General features: G+C 41.3%; 1 protein-coding gene across 1 annotated transcript in view; it reads left to right on the top strand.

Moving 5' to 3' along the window:
- Window positions 1-18,619, top strand: part of ERBB4 (erb-b2 receptor tyrosine kinase 4) — a 322,438-nt gene that overhangs the window by 204,830 nt on the left and 98,989 nt on the right. Inside the window, exons 7-14 of the mRNA XM_059868167.1 lie at window positions 110-251; window positions 1,651-1,764; window positions 3,199-3,325; window positions 3,775-3,848; window positions 4,705-4,795; window positions 6,264-6,463; window positions 15,328-15,460; window positions 17,570-17,663. Of these exons, the coding sequence (XP_059724150.1) occupies window positions 110-251; window positions 1,651-1,764; window positions 3,199-3,325; window positions 3,775-3,848; window positions 4,705-4,795; window positions 6,264-6,463; window positions 15,328-15,460; window positions 17,570-17,663 (975 nt within the window). The remainder of the gene's footprint in view (window positions 1-109; window positions 252-1,650; window positions 1,765-3,198; window positions 3,326-3,774; window positions 3,849-4,704; window positions 4,796-6,263; window positions 6,464-15,327; window positions 15,461-17,569; window positions 17,664-18,619) is intronic.

Consider the following 18,619-nt stretch of genomic DNA (forward strand, 5'->3'; position numbering starts at 1 on the left):
ATCAAAGCCATCTTTGATTGTTCAGACTTGATCTACACCAAAAAACCCACACAACCCTAAAGCAGCTGTACGATTTAATTCCTTTTTTTTTTCCTCCCTTGTTTTGCAGGCCTGTATGAATTTCAATGACAGCGGTGCTTGTGTCACACAGTGCCCCCAGACCTTTGTGTACAACCCCACCACCTTCCAGCTGGAGCACAATCTCAATGCCAAGTACACCTACGGGGCTTTCTGCGTCAAGAAGTGCCCACGTGAGTGCTCTGCTCCCTGCCCTGCTCTCTGCCTTCTCTCAGGGCGAGCTGCACTTGATCCCAGGAGCCTTAAAAACAGCGAGAGGATGAGAGCTGAGTGCAGAGCACCATCTCTCCAATCACCCCACGTGTGCCTGCAGCCTCTAATAACTCAGGTGATAGCTAAAGGCTGGGACATTCTGTGCTGCTGGCAGTTCCCAAGGATCCTAGAGGGATTTTCCCAAAGAAAGGTGGTTTCTGTTTTCCTGGTCAACTCCTTGTTACATTCATGCTTTAAATCAATTCCAAAACAGTGAAAATAAATAGTTAAAATAGTGTGATTTTATAAAGGTATGAATTTTTGTTTCAGAAGAATAACACCAGCAGCACCTGGTACCAAATGCTTCCATGACACTGATGCCCCTACCTTGGAGTAATGATGATTTGGCAGAAAGTTACCCTGAGCAATTCTGTCCCAATGAAAAATAAACTTGTAATACTGACAGGAATGCAGTCCAAAAACTCCAGAGTAAAATTAGAGGGGAAGAGGGAGTTAAAAACAGAAGAATCCCATGCATGTAAAACCCACATGCTTCTGAGATACCAGCCAGATGATGACAAGTAACAGAAAAAATTATGGGGTCATCACTTGCACAGTCTTTGAATGTGCTGGTTTAATTGGAAAGAATAATAAAGGAGACAGTATTCTTGCTCTCCTTTCATTCCATCAAGGTTTACAGTTGTGCACTAATTATTCTGTCCATAAATTATGTGCAAGAAGGATGGGTGATCTCTTTTAAATGGAGCCATAATTCAACCCAGCCCCAAATCCCAATTTTGAATCTCTGTGGAGGACTGATAGCAGCCAGGGGCTGTGACCACCAGGGCCCAGCTCTGCCTCCAACAGTGGTGGGTTTGCTGAAGCAAGACTGGTTTGTTAAGAACCTGATATCATCCCCTATAAGGGTTATAATTCTTTGCCCAAATACTTCACTGAACATTTACTTTTTTTTTTCTTTCCTTTCTTATCAGCATTAATCATTTAGTTAAGTAGAATCACTCTATATTCCCTTTAGCTCCTATTTTACAGGGAAAAAATTGAAATACTTGTCATTGTCCTGTGCACAGTTTTATCCCAGATGTATTGTGTGCATTAAAAAGACAGGACACACCATTTGCTTTATTTCTCTCCAATTACTAAAAGTTATTTTTTTCCTACAAATAATAATAAAGCTAAATGGGGGAAGAAAGAGGGATCAGGCCTGACAAAAATGGATTCTTGTAAGTCTCTGATAACTTGCCTATACACTTCTGAAAAGTGAATTAAAATTAAAGAATTTTAATGTTTTGAACTAGCAATAGTTCAAAAACACACCCAGCTTTTATTCCCTTGCTGCCAACATCTCCTTTTTCTTTTCAGACAACTTTGTGGTAGATTCCAGCTCTTGTGTCCGGGCATGTCCGAGCTCCAAGATGGAGGTTGAAGAAAATGGCATTAAGATGTGCAAGCCCTGCACTGACATTTGTCCTAAAGGTAGGCAGTGGTTCATTATAAATTTACTTGGAATAGTCTACACAGGGTGTTATTTTGGCCTGAATTGCCCTTCATGAGTGTCTTGTAGAATATCAATAGCCTTTGAATACCCAGGAAAGTTTGAGCTATGTAGGTTGTGTGTCAAGCACATAAAACAGAGTGAAAATTTATTTGAAGTTGCAATGGCAATATAACCAAAGCAATTACTTTTTATTAGATACAAATGAAGGGGATTTCTCTGTTGGTTTTAGAGAAATCTCAAAGAATTCTTCATGGTGTTATTTTAATGACAGGTATTTCCTGGAGGTATTTTAGCATTGTCCTTTTGTCATTCCACAGGGGGCCATACAAAAAAACCACACTTCAATGTCTGGGGTGTCTCACATTTGTCAATACAAATTCGGTTTCCATTTCCTTGCTCTGTCTCTGCTTTCCCAGAATCTTCCAACCCCTTTCTCACTGTCTCAAACACAGCCCAGTGATGGCTCTGTTGAAATCTGAGGAGTTTCCTCACTGGTTTCCAGTTTCTCCAGGTACCAGTCACTTCCTGACTGAGCTGATAAATAACAAGTTATTTCTACAACCTTTTAAAGGGCCCTGTGGCATGGATGGTGAAGTTCACAAATCCACCAGGGAAGGGGACCTTTGTGATGCCTTGGGAAGGCTGACCTAGAACAGAGACTAGATGGAGTTAAAGAATAAAGCAGGGATTTATTAGGAGGCCTCAATGGATCCACCTTGGGCAGCACAAGAGCCCAGCCAGGGCTGCACCCAAGATGGACCAAAATGGTTACAAAATGGACACCTGGTCACGAGATCTCTCGCTTTTATAAGTTCTGCTCCATTTGCTTATTGCAGTTAATTGTTCAATTATAGCTTTAGGTTATGAAGTCCCATCCTTCTTGTTTTTCTCTCTTCAGCCCACGTTGTTTGTGCTCTTGGGACTGAGATTTGGATCAGTTATCCTTGGTCCCCAGCTAGAGCAGGAATTGTTTTATCTCCCTGCTCTGTGAAGAGAGCTCACCAACCCCTAAAGTGTCAGATTTACATTAAAGCACTACAGAATCTGAAAACTATCAAAGCTCAAACCTGAGGCAGCATTTCTCCCCAGCAATGTTAGGTCCCTCAGTTTCTGCAGTGCCCAGAAAATGCACCAAGAGATGGCAAGGCTGGGCTGAGTGGGATTTTGTGTGGCTGACACTCACCTTTAGATCCCACATGAAATACCTTCACCTGCTTGCCAGGGTGCTGTGGCAGGTACTGCAGCTCACTGCTTGGTTTAAATTGGGATGTGCTTCTTTGGGAATGTGGGTCAGGGATGCTGTTTGAGCCCCTCTCTGCTGAATGAGATCAAGACTGGTGTCTGTAAGGCCAGTGTGTTCTGCTTCAGTAATCATTTCCCCAGTTCTTTACACAAGCTCCTTGTTTTGGCAGCATGTGATGGCATTGGGACAGGGAGTTTGGTGTCAGCTCAGACAGTGGATTCCAGCAACATTGACAAGTTTGTAAACTGTACCAAGATCAATGGCAACCTCATCTTCCTTGTCACTGGGATTCATGGGTAAGTGACAGAGTGTTAAGATGTTATGTCATGGCAAGGATCCATACTTTCAGAGGTTCCTTGTTCAACACCTTCTAAAAAGTGTGCCCTTTAAAGGCCACGTGTCAGGAACTGCTGGCATGCTCTTAGGAGCAGCTTCATTCCTGGGAAAAACACTGAAAATTCATCTTTCCTTTAGGAAGCTCACTCATGGTTGTTTAGAATTCCTTAATTTTCCCTAGCATAAATATTTGCTAAAACATGAATGGGTTGAGCCTTTATGTTCCTTCAGGATAACGTGGGAGAGGTTAGACACAGATCTGCAGGAACTGCAGGCTGCAGAAGCTTGGTGCATATCCTCATAAAAGCAAAGTGTTGAGCACCTTCGTGCTGTTTGCTGCATGGTATGGCTGTGAGAACCTGATCTTCTCTTCTTTAGAGTGTCACATTGTGTGATTTTAATCTTTCAGAGACCCCTATCACACGATCGCTGCCATCAATCCAGAGAAATTAAACATCTTCCAAACAGTGAGAGAGATAACAGGTAACACACTCCTGATCTTCTGTCATCTGCAGTAATTACTGAATTCATTCTCTTTTTGCATTTTTAGTTGTCATGTGTTGGGTTTTCTGAAGAACACAAGGTACTTGTTTTCATCAAGCTCACCACGCTGTCCTTTTTATGGAAGTTTAATACAGAAAACTTCAATATCTGTTGATTTTCACAACTGTGCTGTCCTTTGAACACCATGCCCATTATGTCAGATGCTAAGTGGCCAAAGATCTTGGTCCCATGTTAGCAAAGTAGAACAAGTGCTGGAAGGGAGGGAAATGTGAGGAAAATGGTGCTGAAATGTGGAAAACCATTTTCTTCACCTGAGAGCATTTGAAAGTTCTAGACTGTGATGATGTTCACAGGGGTCTCAGGATGAGGGAAGAGATGAGAAAGTTGACTCCATGTTCAGAAGGCTGATTTATTATTTTATGATAGATATTATATTAAAAACTAGACTAAAAGAACAGAAGAAAGGATTTCAGCAGAAGGTTTAGCTAAGAATAGAAAAGGAATCAATAACAAAGGTTTGTGTCTGGACAGCTGGACTGGGATTGGCCATGAATTAGAAACAACCAGGTGAGAGCAATCCCAGCTCCACCTGCTGCATCCCACAGCAGCAGGTAAGAATTGTTTGCAGTTTGTTCCTGAGGCCTCTCAGCTCCTCAGGAGGAAAAAATCCTAAGGAAAGGATTTTTCATAAAACATGTTGGTGACAAGAGTCTATCACCTTATTTATTTTTTTTTCCTCAAGCTGGCACTGTCTTTCCTTTATAGGTCAAGCCTGTCCTAACTCACATGTGGCTGAAATAATTTGTGTTCACATGTTTGCTTTTTCCTCCTTCAGGGTATTTGAACATACAGTCATGGCCTGAGAATATGACAGACTTCAGGGTGTTTTCTAACTTGGTTACCATTGGTGGCAGAGCTCTCTATAGGTAAGGTACTTCTCTGTTGGTGGAATAATTTTTTTTATTCATGTTCTGTGATTCTTTGTTCAGTAGCAGAGAATGCAACATCCTTTGGCAAGGACATCATAAATTGATATGTTTTGTTCCTCTGTTGCCAAGGTGTTCATTATAAGTATCTTTGCTAATCAGTTGTTTACAATGGGTGATACCTTCTCAACATAATTATTTAAAAAACCAGTCTTGGTTCATGGCTGTAGCTATCATCACATTGACTGGAACTTCCATTTGTGGTTTAAAATACCTTGTGAAGAACCATAATTTAAAAGGAATGAATAATGGAACTTAGCCTCATTATTAGGAGTTTCTGTGGTTGTGATTAGGCATGCAGGCTCATATGCCCAGACAACAAAGGGGTTTTAAGAAGAGGTGGAAGAATATTGAAATCACTGAGGTACCTTGCAAGTGAGGTGTTCATGAGCTCTGTAGTGCCATTTTTATCAGAAATTATTCTTGTTTCTGTGTGGAAACTCGGATGGAGAAATTGGTTTGAAGAGAAGAAATGCTGGGGGAGCCCAAGGAGGTACCTGAGTAATTGATACAGCACCCCCTGGATCCCCACTTTGGAGAGGGAGTAAATCAGACATGGGATTCTGCTGGCATCTTAAACAGCAACCTGAGCAGAACATGAACAGCAGTGAAACCTTGAGGTTGAATTACAGCCCTGCATTCTGTTCCAAGGCAGCAATTTTTATTTGGAACAGCTGGAAAACAATTATCATCATTAAAACACAATAACTTAAAGGATGCCCAGAAACTGGATATTGTCTTCACTAATCTTCAGTCATAAAATATGTGCAGTCATTTTCATGTTGTGCAGACAATCATTTACTGTTCCTTTGATGAAGAAAGGCAATAACCACATCTTACAACCAAAGAAAAATGGAATGTAGAGAGTGGGCTGGAAAAAAAATCCATGTAAAAACCAGTTTGTTCCTGTATGACTTGAAATGGCATTAATTTGATGCCTGACAGAAGATGTTTTAATATATTTTCTTTAGCATATCAACTCTCACAGGGTGGTTTAGTATTAATGGGGTGTATTAATAGTGTTAATGCTGTTCAAAGTATTAATGCTGTTGAAAGAGAAACCTGAATTATATTCAGTTTTCCTATCAGCACATTACCTCACAAAAATCTGTTAATGATGAAATGAAGCTGGTTGAGGAGTTCTGCTGGCTTTCCTGGCCTAGTGCTGTGAGCATCCCAGCTTGTGATGTCTCACTCCTGACAGGACTCATGATTTCCTAGCCATTAGAACTGCATGTTGACTCATAAAATACTTGTGTTACCACAAAATAAAAGTTTTCTGAACAATTCTCAGTTTTTCCAGAAAGATCATCTTGACAGTTGGAACTAATTCCAGTTGGCAATTCCCTTCCAGATATAATAAGCTGAAGTTAATTCCTCTTCTCTCTCCCTTTTGTTCTCATCCCAGTGGCCTTTCCTTGCTCATCCTAAAGCAACAAGGCATCACCTCCCTGCAGTTCCAGTCCTTGAAGCAAATCAGTGCTGGCAACATCTACATCACAGACAACAGCAACCTGTGCTACTACCACACTGTCAACTGGAGCAGCCTGTTCAGCACCCCCAGCCAAAAGACAGTGATCCACAGGAACAAAAGGGCAGAGAACTGCAGTAAGTACCTGCTGCTCACTGCCCCCAGCTCACCTGGGGCTTGTGCAGCTCTGTGGGCATCAGGGGAGCTGGGCTCACTCACAGCATCCAGGGATTTGACCCAGTCTAGGCAGGGAAATGAAATTTTTTTAAGGTGTGGACAAAGGAAAGGGTTTAGAGAGAGAGACAGCTGCTTCCTTAACATGATGGGAATGTTCCAGTTTGACAAATAAGCATTCCAAAGGGTATCAATGGAGTGTTCAAGATTTTACAGCCCTTTCCAGAAGGAGGGGGATTAGCATCTTCTGCTTACCCCATCCTAAGTGGCCCTCTCTTAATCCAGTGGTGCTTTTGGGAGTGTTTTAGGTCACCAAATTCTCTCTTTTCATATCTGACCTATCTGATAAAATACACTACTTGAGGAAAGCTTGCATGCCAGCACCTAGGCTGAGATCATGGTACTGTAAAGCCAAAGAAAGCTCTGTAGCAGATAAAAAAACTTGTTTATATAGAAATCAGGCAGCAAATTGCATCAATACAGGCATATTGTAGCAGCAAGGCAGTTCATTTTAAGCATCTGTTAGACTGCTTGCAGGAGAGGAGATTCATTAAATTGCTGTATGTTGAAGTGATATTGCTGATTTTTGTGCTCTGACCAGCCAAAAATGTTTGCTTTGGGTTTTTTCAAGCTGTGGTCCTATTTTTGGCTTGCACTTTAGTTCTTTCTTTCTGTTGGTTTGAGGGTGGTTTTGTTGGTTATTTTTTGAGGGATTTTATTTCTGGGTTTTTTCCTCTCCCCTCCCTTTGAAGTGCTGTTCTGCTCTGAGAGAGGGAATAGCTGTGCTCATCACTAGAGTGTAAATGTGCCCTCAGTGTTAGGTGAAATAATCTCTCCTCCCATGGGAGAGCCACAGGAAGTACCAAGTCTTGTTTGGTTGATCTCCACATGGTTTTGGTTGTGTGGCATTTTAATTATTATTTTATTAGGCTATTTCTTTATAAGCAAGTTAAAAAAGTGAAGGTTAAGAAAATGCTACTTGCTGTCCCTGCAGGCAGTTTTTGCTGTACAATCCCAACAGGAGCAGTGCTTTCCTCTCTCCAGTTTTTGCTGTACAATCCCAACAGGAGCAGTGCTTTCCTCTCTCCAGTTTTTGCTGTACAATCCCAACAGGAGCAGTGCTTTCCTCTCTCCAGTTTTTGCTGTACAATCCCAACAGGAGCAGTGCTTTCCTCTCTCCAGTTTTTGCACTGCAATCCCAACAGGAGCAGTGCTTTCCTCTCTCCAGTTTTTGCTCTACAATCCCAACAGGAGCAGTGCTTTCCTCTCTCCAGTTTTTGCACTGCAATCCCAACAGGAGCAGTGCTTTCCTCTCTCCAGTTTTTGCTCTACAATCCCAACAGGAGCAGTGCTTTCCTCTCTCCAGTTTTTGCTGTGCAATCCCAACAGGAGCAGTGCTTTCCTCTCTCCAGTTTTTGCTCTGCAATCCCAACAGGAGCAGTGCTTTCCTCTCTCCAGTTTTTGCACTGCAATCCCAACAGGAGCAGTGCTTTCCTCTCTCCAGTTTTTAGGCACTGCAATCCCAACAGGAGCAGTGCTTTCCTCTCTCCAGTTTTTAGGCACTGCAATCCCAACAGGAGCAGTGCTTTCCTCTCTCCAGTTTTTGCTGTACAATCCCAACAGGAGCAGTGCTTTCCTCTCTCCAGTTTTTAGGCACTGCAATCCCAACAGGAGCAGTGCTTTCCTCTCTCCAGTTTTTGCACTGCAATCCCAACAGGAGCAGTGCTTTCCTCTCTCCAGTTTTTGCACTGCAATCCCAACAGGAGCAGTGCTTTCCTCTCTCCAGTTTTTAGGCACTGCAATCCCAACAGGAGCAGTGCTTTCCTCTCTCCAGTTTTTGCTGTACAATCCCAACAGGAGCAGTGCTTTCCTCTCTCCAGTTTTTAGGCACTGCAATCCCAACAGGAGCAGTGCTTTCCTCTCTCCAGTTTTTGCTCTGCAATCCCAACAGGAGCAGTGCTTTCCTCTCTCTCCAGTTTTTACACTGCAATCCCAACAGGAGCAGTGCTTTCCTCTCTCCAGTTTTTGCTGTACAATCCCAACAGGAGCAGTGCTTTCCTCTCTCCAGTTTTTGCACTGCAATCCCAACAGGAGCAGTGCTTTCCTCTCTCCAGTTTTTAGGCACTGCAATCCCAACAGGAGCAGTGCTTTCCTCTCTCCAGTTTTTGCTGTACAATCCCAACAGGAGCAGTGCTTTCCTCTCTCCAGTTTTTGCTGTGCAATCCCAACAGGAGCAGTGCTTTCCTCTCTCCAGTTTTTAGGCACTGCAATCCCAACAGGAGCAGTGCTTTCCTCTCTCCAGTTTTTGCTGTACAATCCCAACAGGAGCAGTGCTTTCCTCTCTCCAGTTTTTGCTGTGCAATCCCAACAGGAGCAGTGCTTTCCTCTCTCCAGTTTTTGCTGTACAATCCCAACAGGAGCAGTGCTTTCCTCTCTCCAGTTTTTGCTGTACAATCCCAACAGGAGCAGTGCTTTCCTCTCTCCAGTTTTTGCTGTGCAATCCCAACAGGAGCAGTGCTTTCCTCTCTCCAGTTTTTGCACTGCAATCCCAACAGGAGCAGTGCTTTCCTCTCTCCAGTTTTTGCACTGCAATCCCAACAGGAGCAGTGCTTTCCTCTCTCCAGTTTTTGCTGTGCAATCCCAGCAGGAGCAGTGCTTTCCTCTCTCCAGTTTTTGCTGTACAATCCCAGCAGGAGCAGTGCTTTCCTCTCTCCAGTTTTTGCTGTGCAATCCCAACAGGAGCAGTGCTTTCCTCTCTCCAGTTTTTGCTGTGCAATCCCAACAGGAGCAGTGCTTCCCTCTCTCCAGTTTTTACTGTACAATCCCTACAGGAGCAGTGCTTTCCTCTCTCCAGTTTTTGCACTGCAATCCCAGCAGGAGCAGTGCTTTCCTCTCTCCAGTTTTTACTGTACAATCCCAACAGGAGCAGTGCTTTCCTCTCTCCAGTTTTTACTGTACAATCCCAACAGGAGCAGTGCTTTCCTCTCTCCAGTTTTTGCTGTGCAATCCCAACAGGAGCAGTGCTTTCCTCTCTCCAGTTTTTGCTGTACAATCCCAACAGGAGCAGTGCTTTCCTCTCTCCAGTTTTTGCTGTACAATCCCAACAGGAGCAGTGCTTTCCTCTCTCCAGTTTTTGCTGTACAATCCCAACAGGAGCAGGGGTTTCCTCTCTGTGCACATCTGAGTGAATTGATGAATGTTTTGTGGCCTTTTGAGAGCCAGCATTAGCTGTCAGCCAGCACCTCCCTGGGGTTTAATGGGTTCTGCTGCAGCTTGGGTGCCTCCCTGAACTCTGCAGGATCACTTGGGTAAGGCAGCATGGCCTCATGCACCAGATGCAATTCTCCAGCACCCTTTGGAGCACCTGAGGGCATTGAGTCTTTCCTCAGTAAATTTGCAGGTGACACCCAGCTGGGAGCCTGTGATCTGCAGGAGGGTGGCATGGCTCTGCAGAGAGACCTGGAATGGTTGGATGGATAGCAGAGTCCAGACAGAGGAGGTTTAACAGTCCCAGTGCCACATGCTGCATTTTGGCCTCAATAACCCCCTGCAATGCTCCAGGCTGGGGACAGAGTGGCTGGACAGTGCCCAGGCAGGAAGGGACCTGGGGGTGCTGGTGGCAGCCACTGATCATGAGCCAGCAGTGTGCCCTGGTGGCCAATGGTGTGGCCAGCAGGAGCAACCCACCAAGGAAAGGGTAGGGAGAGTTTACCTCTGCTCCATGCTGAAGTGAAAAGTCTGCCTTTTTTTTTTTTTCCCCAGCATGTTTTTGGGGTTTTTTGTTTTTTATGGAATAGTCAGAGGTGAGTCATGTGAAATATGAGTGCACACAAAATAAATGCAGGGATAAAAATTGTTCTTTTATCCAAAGTTACTTGAGCAATTCTCTCAGCTTTAGTGACACCTGCAGTGTAAGGTGAAACCCTTCTAGGCAAAGGTTGTTAGAAATGTGATTATTATGAATTATATCAATCTAGCCACCAATTAACAACTTGAATAAATGATTACATTCATTACCAGGCATGATGTAAAGCTAATTGAAGTCTGCAGGAGTTTTCCTTTTCAGTTTCTGGAGCTTTGGATCAGGCCCAGAAGCATATAGCCAAATAAAAATAACTTTTCTTTTTTTAGTAGGTAATTTTCTTATGTTCTATTTAGGTTGTGGAAAAACATTGACCCTTTCTGCTCCTAACCTGTGAGGCCCCATTAATAAGGAATGAGTCCTTCTTCTAAAACTCCTGACAAAATCCAGGTTCTGTCAAGAACATCATTGTTATTTCTTTACACATAAGGCCATGGGATGTGCTGGAGCTGCAGAAAACATTCAGCCCATGGAGTTGCCAAATAATGTGTCAAAAATTGAAATGTTTCTTTAGCCATCCCCACAATTAAAGGAGAGAAAGGCGAGAGAAATGAGTTTTTATAAGTTGTCAAAACAACCACTCCCTGCTTGCCAAGATTCTTTTATGAAAACATTTCAGGAGGAAATCATAATTTTTTTGTTTCTGTTGCTTTTTTCATCACTACAGACACTGTGTTGGCTCCATTTCAATGGGGTAATCATGATTTTCCTTATTGAAATGCTCTCTTTTTATTTGTGTACAGTTACTCTGTGTGTTTTTGGAGCTATCTTGTAATAATATGCCTTGTTTTTTTGGACAGATATTTTAGTGAAATAAATAAATTCTGATCCCAGAGTAGTTTGAAGGGTGAGAAGAATGAAAAGAAAGGAAATCACTAGTAGTAAATCACAATTTCAAGTTTCACAGAAGGTGAGAAGGCAAACAGGGGACTGCCTTTCTGTGATGAGTGTGGAAAAACAAAATCAGGAGAGCTAGCAATATTAAAATTAAAGATGAGAAATGAAGGCATCTCCAAACCAGGTTCAGTTTTTCTTTGTTGCATGACAAAGATTTAAAATGAGTCACTGATTAGACAACAAAACCCATATGAAACTCAATAAAAAGTTTGTTTAATTGTCACTGGGACAGTTTCTGGGTTTGTGGTTTTCCTTTTTGGTTTTATTTGCAGGTTCAGGCAGTGGCAGCATAGTGGAACTACTGCCATCTGATAGTTATTCTATCAATGTTAATGTGCTTAAAAGGAAGTCAGGTGAGGGCAGTGATGAGAGGCTGAATTTTGTGTTTCTGCTCCTCCTGGCTGTGCTGCTCTGGCTCATCTGGCTGCAGAGCAGGGATGAGGACAAGGCCTCTCTCTGAAATGGCTCCTTGAGTCCCTCGTGCTGTGCTGGAACCTGTGCTAATTAATGCACTTTAAAGCATCCTGAGCACCTGCAGTGACTCCTGAATGGAAGAACTTTGTGTTTGGCTCTTCTGGTTTGAGCTTTGAGGCAGAAGAAAAACCAAGAAGATCCTTCTGATACCTTTAGGATGTTGGCATTCAAAGTTACATGTGATATAAAAAGGAAAACAACTAAATCCCAGCCTTGATAAAACACATTCAGGCTTCTCATGCCTGAGGTTATTTGTGGTGTGTTGAGTAAGGAAGTATGGCAGAGGGTGGTAGAACTCATGAGCACACTCCTTTTCATTGATTATTCCTCTCAAGTTGCTACCAATAGTTTGAAAAGCAAACAAGTGTCTGTATTGTTGCCATCTTTGATATTTCAGGTCCTTGCTGGGTTTCATTTACTCAGTCCAGGGTGTAATCCATTTGTGTAAGAAAGAAATTCTAATTAATTCTGCCCTTTCACATGCCAGGGTTAGGTTGAAAGTGCACCCAGGTTTCCTTCAGGTGCTGGAGAGATGATGTGTTCCTTTTGCTCTTGGCTCATTTCCTCCATCTGTCTCATCATCCAGATATTTACACAGAGAATGATTTATATCAAATAAAAATACAGACTTGCACTGTTTGAAGCAAACCTTCCCTCTCACCCTCAGCCCATTGTGTATTTTTGTGTGTGCTTGAGGGTTTCAATATAAAGGCTCTTTGGCTCTCCAGGTGCTTTTGCTGCAAATCATTTTAAAATCACAATTAATGGTGTCTTTCCTTCAATTGTTTCCCCACTGTCTGTAAGTTTTATTTCAGGGAGTCCACAATTCATAGGCAGCATTTTATATTTTACTTTAACAGAACTTGAGTGGATTCAGACAGATGATTTTTTGACTCCTTTCAATTTTTGGCATTTATCATGTCATGTGTCAGGGAATTTTACAGGTTGATCTTTACTTTGTGTGAAGAAAAATCTCAGATTTGAGCCCTATTGGATTCCTGTCTCTTTGAATGCCCACGAGGGGCTGGGAAGCAGCAGTGAACAATTGTTTCATGCTCACTCACCTCCTCTTGCCAGGCAGATTTTAGAAGCTTTAATCATGTCCCTCCTCCCCAGCTCTCTGGTTACTCCTGGTTTAGCAGCTCGCTCTGATTTTGGTCATCCTGGCAGCCCTCAGATCTTTTTCCTGCTCAGTTTTTTCTGCAAGGAGCAGGCCAGCAGTGTGTCCAAGATCCAGCTGAGTGCTCTGTGTGTTTGTGCTGTGCCACAATGGAGATTGGCTTCTTTTCTGCCCTGTGACTCCTGGAAAAAAACTTGATATAAAAACTTGGATGGGTTGTGAAGCAGGGGTGTATTTTTATTTAGTGCTGGCTGCTTGCAGGATAGCTCTTTAAAGAACACGTGCACTCTCTGGGAGTCTAGTTTCTTTTTTTGTCTCTTAATTTGTTTTATACCTGTTAAGTTTCACAATAGTTTTATATTTATTTATATCATATCACTTCTATGTAATTTTCATTATTTTACATAAAATATAATAGACACTACTATAAAATATAAAATAAATAATAAATATAATTAGAGAGACATATACACTACTATATTTACAAATATAAATAATACATATAATTAGAGAGACATATACACTACTATAATATTTATATAAAAATATAAAATAAAGAATAAATGTAATTAGACATATACATTACTATAGAATTTATATATAAATATAAAATAATAAATATAATTAGAGAGACATATATACTACTATATTTATATATAAATATAAAATAATATAATTTGATAGACATATACTGCTATAATATTTATATATAAATATAAAATAAAGAATAAATGTAATTAGACATATACACTACTATATTATAATATTTATATATAAATATAAAATAAAGAATAAATATAATTTGAGAGACATATATACTGCTATAATATTTCTATATAAAAACAAAATAAAGAATAAATGTAATTAGACATATACACTACTATAATATTTATATATAAATATAAAATAAATAATAAATATTAGACATATACACTACTATATTTATATATAAATATAAAATAAATAATAAATATAATTAGAGAGACATATACACTACTATAATATTTATATAAAAATATAAAATAAAGAATAAATGTAATTAGACATATACACTACTATACTATTTATATATAAACATAAAATAAAGAATAAATATAATTAGAGAGACATATATACTATATTTGTATATAAATATAAAATAATAAATATAATTTGATAGACATATACTGCTATAATATTTATATATAAATATAAAATAAATGATAAGTGTAATTAGGCATATACACTACTATAATATTTATATATAAATATAAAATAATAAATATAATCAGATAGAAACACATTATGATACATGAATATATTATTTAATAAATACTCATATCTATAGTAAATATATAAATATGCTCTATTTATATTTTATTTTTACATATATACCATATAAATTTATCTTTAATTTGTATTATTTCTATTTACTAATTTCACATTACAATTTCTTATCAGTTCTTGTACAGAGAGACTTCTTTGGCTGTTTGTTTCTTGTAGTTTCAGTTTTGCTTTGCTTCTTGTTTCAGTTTTGGTTTGTTTCTTGTAGTTTCAGTTTTAGTTTGCTACTTGTAGTTTCAGTTGTGGTTTGCTTTTTGTTTCAGTTTTGGTTTGTTTCTTGTAGTTTCAGTTTTGGTTTGTTTCTTGTAGTTTCAGTTTTGGTTTGTTGATTGTTTCAGTTTTGGTTTGCTTCTTGTTTCAGTTTTGGTTTGTTTCTGTTGTGGTTTGTTTCTTTTTGTTTCAGTTTTGGTTTGTTTTTTGTTTCAGTTTTGCTTTGCTTCTTGTTTCAGTTTTGGTTTGCTTCTTGTTTCAGTTTTGGTTTGCTTCTTGTTTCAGTTTTGCTTTGCTCTTTGTTTCAGTTTTGCTTTGCTCTTTGTTTCAGTTTTGGTTTGCTCTTTGTTTCAGTTTTGCTTTGTTTCTTCTTGTTTCAGTTTTGGTTTGCTTCTTGTTTCAGTTTTGGTTTGTTTCTTCTTGTTTCAGTTTTGCTTTGCTCTTTGTTTCAGTTTTGCTTTGCTCTTTGTTTCAGTTTTGCTTTGCTCTTTGTTTCAGTTTTGCTTTGCTCTTTGTTTCAGTTTTGCTTTGCTCTTTGTTTCAGTTTTGGTTTGCTCTTTGTTTCAGTTTTGGTTTGCTCTTTGTTTCAGTTTTGCTTTGCTCTTTGTTTCAGTTTTGGTTTGCTTCTTGGTTCAAGGTCTCTGGGTCTCTTCTTATCTTCTACTCTGGAAGTTTACATTCCTTTTATTTGGTTTGTGGTAGATTTGTAGTTAGATGTTTTTTAGGAGTGCAGTGAGTCAGTTAGAGCCAACAAGTTGAACAGTGCCAGTCAGCACCCTTAGCTATCTCTGCAGTGGGTTTGTCACCACAGTGAGACCTGGACGCGGTGTCTCACCTCTCCTGGGCCACGGGGACATTTCCGTGCGCCTGGGCTGCCCCCAGGATGTTTCTCCCTGGGTTTGGGGGCTGTGTGCATTGCTGACAGCCCCCTGTCTCTGCAGCTGCTGATGGCATGGTGTGCAACGAGCTGTGCTCCAGTGATGGCTGCTGGGGGCCGGGGCCGGACCAGTGCCTGTCCTGCAAGCGCTTCATCCGCGGCAGGACCTGCATCGACTCCTGCAACCTCTACGACGGGTGAGACACTGCCCTGGCTGCTCCCACAGCTGCTGGCTGGCACTCCTCAGGGCTTCAGTGACCATTTGGGGTTTGCATTCATCAGTATCTGGCTCCTCTGCCAGCGTTACTGGTTTGGGGTGGAACGTGTCCTGGGCTGAGATGTTAGAGGAGTTCTAAATCTGAACTTGTGTGGAATGCTTTCCTGGTATTCCACTGACTGAAATTTTCATACAGCATCATCACCTTGCACCTTTTCTATTGCTGGTGATGTGAACAGTTTGATTTGGGTGAAAAGTTTCCAAAAACCCTCATTTTTCCCTACTTTCCCTTTTACAGAACCATACAATTACATTATTTCAGATGAGTTGGATTCAGGCATCTGATAAAGAAATTCTCTGAATAAAGACCCCAAAAACTCACTCTCTTTTTCATAATGCACTGTCTAATTGTACACAGAAATATAAATTTAAAACCCAGTAGGAGCTCTTGCCCCTTTTGTGCTGATACTGGGGAATGCCTCCACAGCACAAGGAGGTTGAATCTGCCTTATGACAGAAAGATAAAGCTGAACTGAGCCAAAGGAGCTCCCACAAATGCATGAAAATGTTCTCTGCCCCTCCATCTGGAGAAGGCTTGCAAAAGATACTTTGTCAGAGCACAGTTTGATGTACTTAAAAGTCAAATTCTCTTCTCTCCTCCCCCTTCAGCCCCAGGAAGGAGAGCTGCAGAGCCCAGTTGTGTTGTCAGTGCACTGGAATAAGTTGATCCCCCCTTGGTGTCTTTGGCTGCCATGGAGCCTGTCACAGTGAGAGCATGATGAGACTCCATCAGTATGATCTGTTCTGTTCTCTGGCCCTCACTGAATGGCACTGACACTTTCCACAGGCTCAGCTCTGTCCTAAATATGTGAAAATATTTATAACCTGGGCTGGGGGAGAACTTTTTATTTGTGGGAGAGCTCTGCATGTTGGTGTTGTAGGGCAGCAAGAGTTCTTCAGGGTGGGGTCAAGCTGTGTTTGACATCTCTTTTAGTCCTCAGCAAGAAAACTCCACTCCCAGAGCCAGGGAAGGGCGAGCTCAAGTGAGGTTTTCCTCAGCTCCATCCTGATGTCCTCAGCAGATCCTAATGGCTGTAGAGGAGTGGAGGGTGAGCAGTGACCACCTGAGCTCAGAGCCTTCACCTGGGTGCTGCTGGAGCCCCCTGACAGGACTGGTTAAAGCAAATATTGTAATTGTTACTGCAGCAAGAGGGGATCCCCCTGCAAAGCTTGGCCTGCTCCACTCTGAGCCTACTGCAAAGATTCAGTCTGATTTTAGTGGGGGAGGAACAACGTGCTCAGATGTGAATTCATCTTGGCCTAGAAGGTGGGATGGACTGTGTTGGGAGAGTGCTGGAGCTTTGTGGTGAGGGGTAAGTGGCAGCTGAGATGTTTGAAGGAAGAAATTCAACCTGCCATCACTTCCTTTTTTCCCCTTAATAGTGGTTAATAAAAAACCAGTCACTTGAGTGGTAGTTTCCTGTGGATACAAGAAATAAATGAGTAAAAGGATGTATTTTGGCATGTTATAGATTGAGACATCAGCCCAGAATTATTGCTGAAAACATTGTGAGCCTTTTGGAGAGCAGTCTTTAAAACCTGTGTTCACAGAGACCTACCTGCAACAAGGGCAGCTCTGCCATCAGTGCTCACATGTGGCAAGTGGCTTCCTGAATCTGAGCCACAATCCTGTAGGTGAAGATCAATAAGTCAGCACTTTTGTGCTGATAATGAAGTCTGCATTTCTGACTGACAGGAAGGCCCTCACTGTAGTTTTAGATCGCTGGCTGAGGGCTGTGTACAAATCACAGATGGGATGGGACTGCTGGAACGTGCCTTGAGCTGTTTTATTTTCCAGCATCAGTCTCATTACATGGTTATGACAATGGGAAGATACCAGCAGCTCTGATTTTATAAATTCCCACATTTCATGTTGGTGAAGAAGGCTTCTCTGCTTCACATGGCTGTGGGTGAGGTGGTGGCCCTGACAAGCTGCTGGCCTCAGTGCCCCCGAGATCAACTCCATCAGGGGAAGACCCAGCCAGGTGAGCTGGCTTTCTCCTAAGCTGCCTGCACAATATTTCCTCAGGGAATTCCGTGAGTTTGCAAACGGCTCCGTGTGCGTGGAGTGTGACCCCCAGTGTGAGAAGATGGAGGAGAACATGATCACCTGCCACGGGCCGGTAAGGACACAGCCCCTGCTGGCTGTGGGGTGGGCTTTGCTGCTTTGTCATCTCCAGGGTGACTGGCAAAAATGTGCTGAAGGAAGAAAATGAAGGAGTGAAACAAAAGCAAAAGACACTCATATTCTGCGGAAGGAATTCTGCTCATGGTAAATTGGTGCTGGGGATCTGCCTTGGGTCTGCCTCCTTAAGAAAGTGATTTTTCAAGTTTTCCTCTTCTTTCTTAAGTTGTCTTGATGCTTTAGAGGTACAGATGCATGCAGTTGGGGTTTGAGTGCCCTCTTTTACCCCTATTTCCTTTCTTTATACACCACCCCCCTCCCAAAAAAAAAAAAAGGGGGAATTTGTCTCAGTTTGAACTATTGTTCAACTATTGAACTCTTGCTGGGAGGTTTTTTGTGCTTAGATAGCCTTTAAGTTCTTTTGATAGATAACATTTTTCATGCATCCTAAATCATGGTTAACTCTTTCTCACCTTTATAATGGACAGTAACTTTTCTTTCCAAGATTATTGCTCGTTTGGGAGATAGAAATTGTCTCTATTTTTCTAGTTTTCTGTGTATTGTCAAGATTAAAAGTCACAAGTATACTGGAAATGAGGAGTTGTGTTTTAGGCTCTTCATAATTGAGAAAATACAGCCTGTAATTTATTTCCTTATTTCTGTGACTTATTGAATGGAAAAAAGAAAGGCATCATAATTTTTCTTACAATACTGTGGTTTTCTGCAATACAGCCATAAGGCAAGAAACTAATGTTTCAAGTGTTCAGCCCATCAGGGAAATTTGGATTTGTAGCAGGGTGTATGGACATAAAATCCTAGGCCAATGCTCAACCTGATTTAGTTATACACTGGCTTATCATCACAGCTTTAAAATTTTACCTTTACATTGCCCAGGAGTCTTGGTTTGTCAGTCTTAACAATTTGGTCTTCACGTGTGTTAAGAAGAGACCTTGT

Source organism: Haemorhous mexicanus, chromosome 26 (genome assembly GCF_027477595.1).
Source record: "Haemorhous mexicanus isolate bHaeMex1 chromosome 26, bHaeMex1.pri, whole genome shotgun sequence".
Taxonomy (NCBI): Eukaryota; Metazoa; Chordata; class Aves; order Passeriformes; family Fringillidae; genus Haemorhous; species Haemorhous mexicanus.